The following is a 12,687-nucleotide window of genomic DNA, read 5'->3' on the forward strand; positions in this document are numbered from 1 at the left end:
ATACTTTTATCCAAACTGGAGAAATGTGTCCCCAACTATGTATGTGATACTGAAAATAATCTAACAGGGGTTATTGGGGGACTCGACTCTGAAATCTCCTTTTATGTGGCAACCATTTTGGATATCTATAAGATTCCACAGGTAAGACACTTATGAGCAATACCTCTATTAGATTGCAAAGTGGAAAAGAAGAGGCTAGGTCCACAGCACCAATTCAGGGTGTAGGTCCCCCACTCCAGAAAAGATCCTGTTATCACAAGCATTCCTTGTAGGAGAGGGAGCTTTCTAGTATCCAGCCTTTCATTTCTACTATGCACTTTAATGACAACATTGCTTTGCAGTAAATTTGCATGGGAGGGGAGAATAATTCATTCTCTATCTCAACCCCCTCCCCTTTCCAGGAGACTGATATCCCAAAGTCCACTGGTGGGATAATGGACTTCTCCCTTACCACCTATGTTTGGGTATGCAGCATTTTCTACTTAGCGAAGATGGCATGTGCATTCAGTGTGTTTGTGGGGGGGGGGGGTCAGGATTCAAATACACAGGTAACTGGCACTAAAATCCTTCTCCCTTCTCACCACACCACCCCCAAAAGAAATGGGTTTGGGGAAGATTAAACACATAATGAAGTTATGTTAAGTAGCAGAAACAATCAATAATTGCTTGAAAGGAGTAATAGTAGTGAACAGCTGGTTCACAATTGAAATATGGTTTCATAAAAGAAGTGGGAGGTATCGTGGAAAAATGAGGCGGAAATCTCAGTTTTCCTCTGGGCTGGGTTCTGTGCATCATGAATAAGAAAGAAGAAGCTCTAGAAAAATAAATTCGGAACTTACAGTTCTGACAAAGCTAAATAATATCTAATGTACAGGTAGCTGATCCTCTTATTGGGGTGAGATATGTCCCTCCCATCAATTCTATTCAACCTACAAGACCTACCAAAGTCAGCAATGACACACACAAAATCTAAATAAATAAATAAATAAATAAATGACACAGTGCCTGTCCCCACTCATCAGATCAAATGTTTAACAAGCAGAAATGGGAAATTATCCCAGTTTTCAGCTCATATGAATGTGTCTATTTTGAATAAATGAAAGACAGCATGAGGCCAACAGAATTCATCATATAATGTACATAAATAGTTTGAAATAACTCTGGAAATTATATTTTGTCTCGTCCCTTCCTCCATTCCCTCTTTAGCTCATTTATGGCTCTGCTCCAGTGATGAATGATAAAATCCCAGGGCTTTCCTTCTACCAGTTGACAGCCCAGGAAGACCTTCAATATGAGGGAATTATCTCTTTGCTTCTGCATTTCAAGTGGACATGGATTGGGGTCACTGCAATGGACAATGGCAATGGGGAAAGATTTGTGCATACAGTACTTCAATTGTTTTCTCAAAATGGCATCTGTTTTGCCTTCATAGAAAGAATTCCCAATTTTAGTTTCATCTCTGAAATTAAAGATATGCTACAACAGGGGGCAAAAATACATGATAAAATAATGAGCAGCAAGGCTAATGTAGTGGTGGCCAATGGAGACTTTTATTCTATGGCACTTTTTAAATGGCTTCCATACCTATCAGAACACGATATGACAAATAATGTAAAAAGTAAAGTTTGGATAACAACAGCTGAGATTGAATTCACTTCATTTGTCTATCAAAGAAACTGGGATTCGGGACTATTCAATGGTGCTATAGCCTTTGAAATTCACTTCAGTGACCCACCAGGATTTCCTCAGTATGTTGAGCACAGAAACCCTTCCAACACAGATGGGGATGGTTTTATCAGGGACTTCTGGCAACAGGCTTTTGATTGTGTATTCCCAGATATCACTGCAGACCAGGTGGATGGGAACATTTGCACAGGAGAAGAGAAGCTAGAGAACCTTCCAGGATCATTTTTTGAAATGAGTATGACAGGGCACAGTTACAGTATCCACAGTGCTGTCTATGCCATCGCCCATGCGTTACATGCTATGTCCACATCCAGACCCAGACACATAGGAATGGCATATGGAGGGAGAGTGAAGAATCAGAATCAACTGTTTTGGCAGGTAACGGGTTGAACATCCTCAACATGGAAGAGCACTTTTATTCCTTCACAATGTATGGGTTTCCAAAATACTGTCAACTTGCTCTTTCCTCTCAGGGTTCAGGCATATGGAATATGAGGAGGAACTGAATCTATAATTTTGTGGACAGATGATGGCTGTGTCTTTGTTTCTCTGAGGAAAGAGCAATGATGGCTGTCTCCTTGTTTGAACAGAAACCCCTCAGTACATGATAAGCATTTCCTTGGAGATGTTTTGTGGCCCATTGAGATACCATTTCACTAACAGTCAGGAAGCAGTGGTAACAGTCAACAGAGATGAGCAGCATTCTTGCTATTCCAATTGTTACAGCAAACCTGCAAATAGCTGTGTAGCTGTGTAGCTACTATATATGTATAGGCATCCAGAGGAGTAGAAGCAAATGTGATATTCTTGACAATAAATAATTATCTGTCATGTGCATTCCTTTGGCTGTGAAACACCCTTGACAGCCTGCAAATTTTTCCTCAGAGCGGGGGGTCACACACCACTGTTCTGCCTGAGGGATGTAACAGGGAGAGAGAGGCCTGACAGAAAGAATGAGAGAAAAACATTTATGTGGGAGAAAATGGGTTGGCTCTCTACATGCTTGTCCCTGACTCCACTCACTGTAGGTTCTGGCCTCAGAGGAGAAAGGATTGCTGAGCCCTGTATTAGAGTGCAGCCTTTTCTAAACACTTGTCTTTTCTGTTTACAATTTAGCTCCACCACATTCTGAGACGTATCTCATTTAATAACACTGCAGGAGATGTGGTATCCTTCAACAAGAATGGGGAGGTAGCATCTAGCTTGGATATTATCAATTGGATTATATTCTCCAATCAATCCCTTCATAGAGTCAGAGTCGGAAGGATAGATCCTGGAGCGCCTTCAGATCAAGCATTCACCATTGATAAAGAAGTAATTACTTGGCACAGCTGGTTTAACCAGGTAGAATCCAAGTCACAGGCATTTAGCAAAAGGTCTAATAATAAAGGAGCCCTGTTGTTCTAACCTGATCTTTAAAACTGATTTCATTTGATGATGAACACTTGTGAAATACTTGTTTTATTTTGAAAGGAGGATATAGTGTGGACCAAAAAAGGATAAAAAATGAAGATAGGATAAAATGTGACTGAAAGGCGGGGGGGGGGGAGGACATGGGTGAATGGGTGGAGGTGTGTCCTGAACCACCCACATAACTGGAAGTACACTGCACTGGTGCAAACAGTCCCCAGAGCAATGCTAGATAGTCCAAAAGGTCAAATACTGGTCCCAGTCCAATACAACAAGCAAAGTCCAGACTCAAACAGTAAGGCCAGGTTCCCACGTCTGCAAATGATCCAGGGTCAGAAAGCCTAGAGTCATCTGAGTGCCCACAAAATTCCTCCCAGATCTAACAAGCCTCATGGTACCACCTGGTCAATTAGTGAGCTGGGCTGTGTTCCCTTGCCTGCCTCACTCTTCTAGAGTATGTTTCCCACTACTCCTGATGCCTCACAGCCTGCTGTGCCCATAGAGATGGAGGCACCTCTGGTTCTAATGATGTGTCAGCTGCCCCTTGAACATCCCCTACTACTGTCCTATGAGTACCTCCAAAGTCCCCAACCACTCCTGCCCTATCTTCAATTTGTACCAGTTGTGACTAACATTCCTTTCTGGTATCCTTTCCCCCTTCCTCAGTGTCCTGATTTTTCATGAGAAGAAGGCAACAGGGGATGAAATGAGGCCAGAGGGAGAAACTGAGAGTTGACAGCAGGAAGTATAGAGGAGACAACTAAAGTTATTAGGGGAGCTGTAGAAGAGAAAAGGGGAGGGGTGGTAGTGAAGTTGGAGATAGTGGAAGAAGGGAAGGACAGGGATGAGGTGAAGAACCTGGTGTAGGAGTCATGGCACACACTGGTATTTACTGCCATTCTCCTTATTAATTTACATATTACTTTTGTATACTCTCTGTACAACTAAGCTATCTTCCCACTGTTATTGATGCATATTTTTATGAATAGCTCAGTTCAGTTCCTTTTAAAAAACAAAACTGGTTCAATGAACATGTTTACTTAATATGCATATTTTCTCTCAGAACACATATTTAATTACATATTTTGATCAAAGAAACCAATGTGTTGGATAGTTAACTTCACATTCTGATGGTATGGATCAAGACGTTTTTGTCATGTGACAAAGACACATGAGAGCAGAAGCAGCAAAGCAGGCTGGGAAGTGCTGGGACTGCACAATCATTAGGGCCTACTAAAGTTATTCAGGCCTAACTGCTAGCTGTTGAGTCACCCTGACATGTGACTTAGCAGCCAGTTTTTCTTTGTGATCTCTGTAACTTTTCAGAGTCAGTCTGCCTCAGTTGTGAGCAGAGTCAGTAAGTAATCTTAGTCAAACTGTTTGGAACCATGTTGTTTATGAAGAAGTTTATTTTAACTCGGTAAAGCTTTTATTCTTTAAAACTCTGCATTATTAATTTATGCTGCGCGTCAGGTTATGGGGCCCAGTCTTTTATGGATGGTGAATTGCTAAAGCTGGAAAATTAAGGTGCTGTTGGTGAGGACCTTGAAGGGACTGAAGGTCCAGTGGTAAGGCCGCTACTGAAGAAGCAGACCCGGTGCAGCAAGGAGCAGAAGCCATGTCAGCTCAGCAACCTGCAGAATTATTTATCTTGGCAACACTGCCTAGATGGAACGTCTGAATGGTAAGAACTACCTGACTTGGGCTCTCAAGCATGAACTGGTTCTAAAATGTGATAGACTTTGGCACTGTGTGGAAACTGGTTTGAATCCACAACCCTCTGAGCAGGAATGTGAAGAGGATGATAGAGCCAGAGCACACATTTTGTTGGCTCTAGAGGAACCACATGTCCTGCACATTGCAGATTTGGACTCTGCCAAACAATACTGGGATCATCTACATCAGATACACCTGTCTGACAGTGCTGGTTCAATAATTGTACTAACTAGGAGACTGTATAGAACTGTGCTACTTGAAGGTGGATGTTTAACTACACATCTCCAGACTTTGCACATGTTATTCCTCCAGTTGCAAAGGAGAGGAAAAAGATTTCCAGACCTGGATCAAGTCTATAACCTGCTATACAGTCTCCCACCAAGCTTTAATATTGTGATAGCCTCTCTTGAAAGCATGAGGCAAGAAGATTTATCGATGGTGTACGCAACAACCCGTCTATAGGAGGAATCTGAAAAACGCGTGGAAAAGCTGAGAAGGCAGACCAGAAGAGTTTGAGTCGCCCTGCTAACCAGAAACCCAGATTCTCAGGAGGAGATGGGACCGAAGAACGCTCAACGGATCGTGCCATGTTGGCAAAGAAATGTTATCAGTGTGGCAAGCTCGGGCACATGAAGAAAGATTGCCGTGTGAAAAACCAAGGAAAAGCGAGCGATCCACATGAGACAGGAAAACGGACGCATTTCGTCTTGGCCGCCGCAAGAAAAGAAAATTTCTCCAGACAGCTACATTTTGGACTCTGGCTCTGCCAGAATCATAATGAACAGCCCTGACTGCTTTACAACACTCAGCAAATTGCCAAAAGGCAAGGACAGCATTTGTCTTGCTGAGGGGCGGCATTGCCCAATATCAGGTATAGGTACGTGTTATTTGCCATGCCTAGATGCAGAATTGAGGGATGTATTGTTTGTTGAAGAACTAGAATTTTCTTTATTGTCAATTTCATGCCTTACCAATGTTGGTTTCGAATTTATGTTTGAAGGTGATGAATGTTTTATTAAGAAGCAGGGCAAGGTAATTGCTTCTACTAAAATGGTGGATGGCTTGTACCCTTTACAGCATTCTCCGCCAAGTGATGGGGTCACAGAGAGACCTAAAGCTGGAAAAAATGATGTGTTATTCTTTTATTCTTTAAAACTCTGCATTATTAATTTACGCTGCACGTCAGTTTTGTATTAGAATATTGAGAGACTGAATTCATCAAATGTCCCCAAATGATTTCCTCCACCTCACATAGTAGCTGTTGAGACTAGGGTTGGTAATTGCTTCTACAGTGTCCGGTGCCCTCAAGGGAGCCAATTCATACCCTACTGAAATGCTGTGTCATTTTAGTAACACAAAGCTGGGTCTAGCACCTGAGGGATTCCAAACACCTTATTTTCTGTTCATCATTCTGCTCTTTAATTTATGAATTAGGCCTGTCCTCTTTCGGCCTGCACTAAAAGTTGCCAACCAGGATCTAGCAAGAAAGTGAAAGAAGGGAAGCCATTTTGCTGTTATGACTGCATCCTATGTCCAGAAGGCAAGATTTCAAACCAGAAAGGTAAGAGACATAAATGATTGCACAGTCAATTGAAATTAGTTTCCTCACACAATGGGGATCTAAATCTAGCCATGGCTAACAAGCTACCATATTTTTTGCTCTATAAGATGCACCAGACCATAAGACGCACCTAGTTTTTGGAGGAAATCGAGAGAGAAAATATTCTGAATCCCAGAAGCCAGAACAGCAAGAGGGATCTGGCTTCTGGGACAACCTCTTGCTGTTCTGGCTTCTGGGATAGCCATGCATAGCCTCTCCCGGGCAGCGGAATGAAGGCTTCCCCTGCCCGGAAGAGGCTGTGTGTGGCTAACCTGCCCTCTGTCCCTTCCCCCACCTCCTCCAAAAGCCAGCCAAGAGTGGTGAACTGTTTAAAGGGAGCACTGCTCTTGTGGGCTTTTGCAGGAGGTGGGGGAAGGGACAGAGCCACGCTCTGTCCCTTCCCCCCATCTCCCGCAAAAGCTGTGTGCTCTTTAAAAGGAAAACAGGAAGACACAATGAGAGATAAAGGAGGTGCTGTGGGATTGGTGGAAGTCAATGTCTTCTCGTTGTTTTAGTGTTTATAATATTAACTTGTAAGATATGGATTTGTTTGTTTGTTTTTGTTTTGGGTTTTTTTGTTTTGTTTTCAAATGTTGATTTTTGTGTGTTGTGTATTGTTATTTTTTGATATCTTTCGTGTTGTTGTTGTGTGGAAAATACTAATAAAATTCATTAAAAAAAAGAAAAAAAAGAAAGGGAGCGCGGCTCTTGGGGGCTTTTCTGGGAAGCGGGGGAAGGGACAGAGCTGCGCGCCCTGTCTCTTCCCCCACCTCCTGCAAAAGCCAGGGATAGTCGCATGAAGCCAGAAGCTAGAACAGCAAGAGGGAGCACTGCACAGGGCTCCCTCTCCCTGTTCTGGCTTCTGGGATAGCCGCGTAGCCTGCATTTGCTCCATAAGATGCACACACATTTTCCCTTACTTCTTAGGTGGGGAAAAGTGCATCTTATAGAGCGAAAAATAAGGTATTTTCAAAGGGGCTGTTATGGATAAGAGTCTGATGCTGTGCTAACCAGAGCCAATAATCACACCAGGATGTGGGGGTATTTTATTGAGACTGCAGTAATATGATACTGGGAAATGGATTCCAAAGCCTATATATCTCATGGGTGCCCAGGAAATATTTTTATGCATGATGCTTAGATTAAGCCATCAGGAGGATATATCATGTTACATGCTGATTGGTTACAAAGCATTTTCGTAGAATCAAGGTATTTGCACACTATTCAGCTTTTCTGCTTGTTTTTCAGATTCATGGTAATACCATCTATCTTCTTCTACTGCTTCCTTATTCTAAAATCTAAGGGCAGGTATCTCTCTCCTCTTTCTCACAAAACTGAGAATATGGTCAATTTTTATTCACCACAGTCATGGGATGCTTTTTCATACCTCACCTGGCTTACCACATCCTTGCCATTATAGCCCAAAATCATATTATAGCACCACATAGCTCCAAAGCAATTAAACAAGTCCCCACAACATTTCTTAGTATTTGCCAATTTGAATAGATACATTTCTTTTTCTGAGTTTGAGGGAAAGGCATGGGATGTTTCTGGGACTGATAGTATATATGTGAGCTAAGGTTAATACTTTTCTTTTCCCAGATATGAATGACTGCACTAAATGCTCAGATGAAAACTATCCAAACAAGGAACGAGATATATGCATTCCCAAAGGCATCAGCTTCTTGTCGTATGAAGAACCTTTAGGCATCAGTTTAGCTATAGTTGCTCTTTCTTTTGCTTTCATCACAAGTCTGGTACTGGGAACATTTCTGAAGAACCACAAGACTCCCATTGTCAAAGCCAACAACCAGAATATCACCTATACTCTCCTTGTCACCCTCTTGCTATGCTTTCTTTGTGCTTTACTGTTCATTGGCCAACCGAAAAAGATGACATGTCTCCTGCAACAAGCTGCTTTTGGCATCATCTTTTCAGTGGCTGTTTCCTGTGTACTGGCAAAAACTGTCACTGTGATTCTGGCTTTCACGGCCACAAAACCAGGATCCAGGATGAGAATGTGGGTGGGGAGAAGGCTGGCCAACTCCATTGTCATTTCCTGCTCCCTTATTCAAGCAGGCATCTGTATACTGTGGTTGGCAATCTCTCCCCCATTCCCAGATGTTGACAAGCATTCAATGCCTGAGGAAATTATACTAGAATGTAATGTGGGGACTGTGATTATGTTTTACTGTGTCCTTAGTTACATGGGCCTTCTAGCAATAATTAGTTTCACAGTGGCTTTCCTTGCCAGGAAATTGCCAGACATTTTCAATGAAGCAAAGTTTATCACTTTCAGCATGTTGGTATTTTGCAGTGTTTGGTTGTCCTTTGTTCCATCCTACCTGAGTACCAAGGGGAAATATACAGTAGCTGTGGAGATCTTCTCTATCTTAGCCTCCAGTGCTGGTCTATTAGGTTGCATCTTTTCCCCCAAATGTTATATTATTTTGTTGAGGCCTGAGCTGAATATTAGGGAACAGATAATAAGCATTAACAAAATGAAGAATTAAATATCTGTGTTTTGCTATATGCTATGAGGGGAAAACACCTCACTTTATTACCAGCTTTTGTTTACCACTGTTGATTCAACTTCTAACCACTACCACCATAAATATGAAGGATGAAGGCCCTGCCCTTTGAATATGTTGATAGTTACACAGATACATGTGTGAGAGAAAAATCACTGCTTTATTAGGGTTGCCATATTCCCAAAAGTGAAAATCCAGACAAAGTTGTTCAGCCCTCGCTCTATTTCTCATTTTAAATAAATGAAGCAGTAGTTCTAGTGGAATAATCATGTGTGTTTGTTTGGTAATTGTCAGGGGACTCCCATCGGAACAGGGAAGGGAAGGAGAGGGGCAGTTGGGTTACAGGGAACCTCCCAAAATCTTGCGAAGCAGTTCCTCTTTGTGATGGCCTGGGATTCCGAGTCGGATGCTGAACCTGAGGAATTCCAGCCTGCACAGGATTCCCCGCTTCCAGAGCCATCTGAGCCAGGGCTGGGGCATGAGCCTGAAGGGTCCTCACCTGTGCTGGATCCTCAGGTGCAGGCACCAGGTGAGCCTGCTCTGGCTCCTGAGGTGATGGAGGACCCATTGCCTGCAGGTGCTCCACTCTCAGCCCCGTAAGAGGAAGCTGAGGTTGCCTCTGGGTCAGATAACCCTCCAGCCTCTCCGGGGTTGTAGAGGCTTAGGGCAGAGAGGCGGAGGGAACTAAGTTCCCACAGGAGGAGTGCTCACCTCCGGGCCAGGAGAGGTGAGTCACCTGAGGATCGGGGCCACCCTATGCCTCAGGGCAGATAAATGCCAGCCAGCCAGCCCCACTCCCAAGTTGCGGAAGCAACATTGTTGGTCGCCAGTTCCTGCCTGAACCCTGCCCTGATCCCGGCCTCAGCTTTTACAGACTGCCTCCCTATTGCTCCTTCGACCTCGGACTGGACTTGGACCTCGCCTCTTGATCTACCCATGGGACCAGCACACTCTTCCTGTGGTGGGGAAAGTGGGGAAGAGGGAAAGGGACCAGAGGATGCTGCTGGGAGCCTTAGCACCACTCCTGGTCAAGCCAGCCAGGAGGGAAGCACGCCTCTTCCGTCGCCCACCCTGCGCAGAGGTGTAAAACGCACATAAGGAAGGAAAAGGCTGGGGGTGACTAAGCTATTATGTTGGGGGAGGACCCGGAAACGACCACTCCCAGATTCTGCTAGCGATTGAGGCAGACATGAACTTGTGGTTCTGCACTGTAAATAGTCTTGCACCAAAATAAAACCAGTAAAAGAGTCCTGACTGGTTACTCACAAGCAACCACCATTGCCATCTGACAGTAACTGAAGCATTTTAAGCTTCCTTTTTCATCAACAAGGCTCCTAGAGTAGCTAGCAAAGATCAACAGTAATAAAGTTCTTGTCCTTAGGTTTACAGTATGTACATTATATTTTAAAAACACTCTCGAAGCTTCACTTGAACCTTGTGTATTCATGGCTATGTGTGCTCTTGATTTTATTGGGATAGTCATACTTGATCCTCAAAGCTTCACTTGAACTTTGTGTATTCATATATATATATATAGAGAGAGAGAGAGAGAGATAAAGATAAAGGGACCCCTGACCATTAGGTCCAGTTGTGGCTGACTCCGGGGTTGTGGCGCTCATCTCGCTTTATTGGCCGAGGGAGCCAGCGTACAGCTTCCAGGTCATGTGGTCAGCATGACTAAGCCGCTTCTGGCGAACCTGAGCAGCGCACGGAAACACTGTTTGCCTTCCCGCTGGAGCGGTACCTATTTATCTGCTTGCACTTTGACATTCTTTCGAACTGCTAGGTTGGCAGGAGCAGGGACTGAGCAACGGGAGCTCACCCCATCGTGGGGATTCGAACCACCAACATTCTGATCGGCAAGTCCTAGGCTCTGTGGTTTAACCCACAGCGCCACCCGAGTCCCATATCTATATATCTATATCTACAGTATATCTTCATGGTTATGTGTGCTCTTGATTTTATTGGGACAGTCACACTTGATCCTGTTTATACTGTTTCAGAATTTAACCCCTACAATATTTTGTTGCTGATCCATACTTGTCCTCTTATTATTTCTGGATTTCTTTTCTTGGTCTTGATCATCCCATCCCCAAATATCCTTTGCCATGGGAAATGGGTTCAGGAACCAACAGAGTGTTGGGTGAGATACTCTCAATAGGGAGAGTGGTTTGTTAGCAGAGAATCACAATGAAGAAAGCTCTTTCCACAGCAGCTACCTGCCTTAAAAGGTAGTGAGTATATTTTGGCCAAAAGGCCTTGCACATAGCACATTGATGGGACAGTGTAGGGACAGGTTTACACTCAATATACAGAGTTGGAAGGGACCTTGTGGGTGGAATTAACTATCCATAAACCAGTGGGCAGTCTGTTTGATTAGTAGATACATATCCTATGCCCAAACCTGCAAAAAATCATCAATAAAGTTGTGGCCTTATTTGATCCCAGCACAGTCCTTGGACGTATTTTATGTATCCACTGTGTGTTCACCAAACCCCTCATGGCTTCATTGTGCCTGGACTCACAATTTAAATGCAGATTGATTTCCCTTCTTTGTATATATCAACAGGGAGGGCCTCTTCATAGCTAGTTTCTCATTCTCATTATTTGTTATGGCAGGGGTATCTGAATGCCATTTGCTACTCAGGAAAGCAAGTTTGTAATATGATGCTATTATTTTATTCTCCAACTCTATCATTACTTTCCCCCTGTTACTAGCTTTTCATGTCTACATGTTCTTGTATAACAACAACAACAACAACAACAGATTAGTATTGTGAATCAGGTTAATATAAAGCTGATGAAGACGAGAGAAATTTTAAAAATCTACTTAACACACAAATACAAAACACACACACTTGCAAACCTCTCGATTAAAATGTATAGCAAAGAACTTAAATTCAGTGCTTTATTCTTTTCTTCTTGTTAGCATTTCCCTGTTGTTCAAGTCAGGTCTTAACACAACAATATAACAAATTGGGGAAAAAATGCAACCTAACAATCCAGCACTAGAGGCTAAGATACAAAAGATCTCCACTGCTACCATATATTTGCCTTTAGTGCTCAAGTAACTTGGAACAAAAGATAACCAAACACTACAAAAGACCAACATGCTGAAAGTTATAAACTTGGCTTCATTGAAACTGTCAGGTAACTTCCTGGCAAGAAAAGCCACTGTGAAACTGACAGCTGCCAGGAAGCCCATGTAGCCAACAGCAGAGTAAAACATAGTCACAGAGCCCTCGTTACACTCTAATATAATTTCTTCAGTCAGGGAATGCATGTCAGCATCCGGGAAGGGAGGAAATGTTGCCAGCCACACAGCACATATGCCTGCTTGAATAAGGGGGCAGGAAAGAACAATTGAGTTGCTCAGTCTTTTCCCCACATACTTCCTCAACCTGGAACCTGGTTTGGTGGCCATGAAAGCCAGAACCACAGTAATGGTCTTTGCCAGCACACAAGAAACAGCCACTGAAAAGATGATGCCAAAAGTAGTTTGTCGGAGGAGACATGTCACCATCTTAGGTTGGCCAATGAACAATAAAGCACAAAGGAAACAGAGCAGGAGGGAGATGAGTAGCGTATAGGTGAGGTTTCGGTTGTTGGCTTTGACGATGGGAGTGTTCCGGTTCTTCAGAATTATTCCCAGCACCAGTGCTGTGATCAAACCAAAGGAAAGAGCAAGGAAGGCTAAACTAATGCCCAAAGGCTCTCCAAAAGACAAGAAGCTTATATTCTTGG

General features: G+C 43.2%; 1 protein-coding gene across 1 annotated transcript; it reads left to right on the forward strand.

The window, feature by feature from the left end:
* The first annotated feature begins 1,212 nt into the window (after positions 1-1,212).
* Positions 1,213-9,152, forward strand: LOC308461573 (vomeronasal type-2 receptor 26-like). Its single transcript, XM_080978585.1, has 4 exons — positions 1,213-2,064; positions 2,803-3,030; positions 6,247-6,373; positions 8,015-9,152. The coding sequence occupies exons 1-4, from the start codon at positions 1,231-1,233 to the stop codon at positions 8,923-8,925; spliced, it is 2,100 nt and encodes a 699-aa protein (XP_080834711.1). The 5' UTR covers positions 1,213-1,230; the 3' UTR covers positions 8,926-9,152.
* The last annotated feature ends 3,535 nt before the right edge of the window (positions 9,153-12,687 follow it).

The sequence above is a fragment of the Podarcis pityusensis genome (assembly GCF_964106645.2).
Source record: "Podarcis pityusensis genome assembly, chromosome: 13".
NCBI classification, from domain to species: domain Eukaryota; kingdom Metazoa; phylum Chordata; class Lepidosauria; order Squamata; family Lacertidae; genus Podarcis; species Podarcis pityusensis.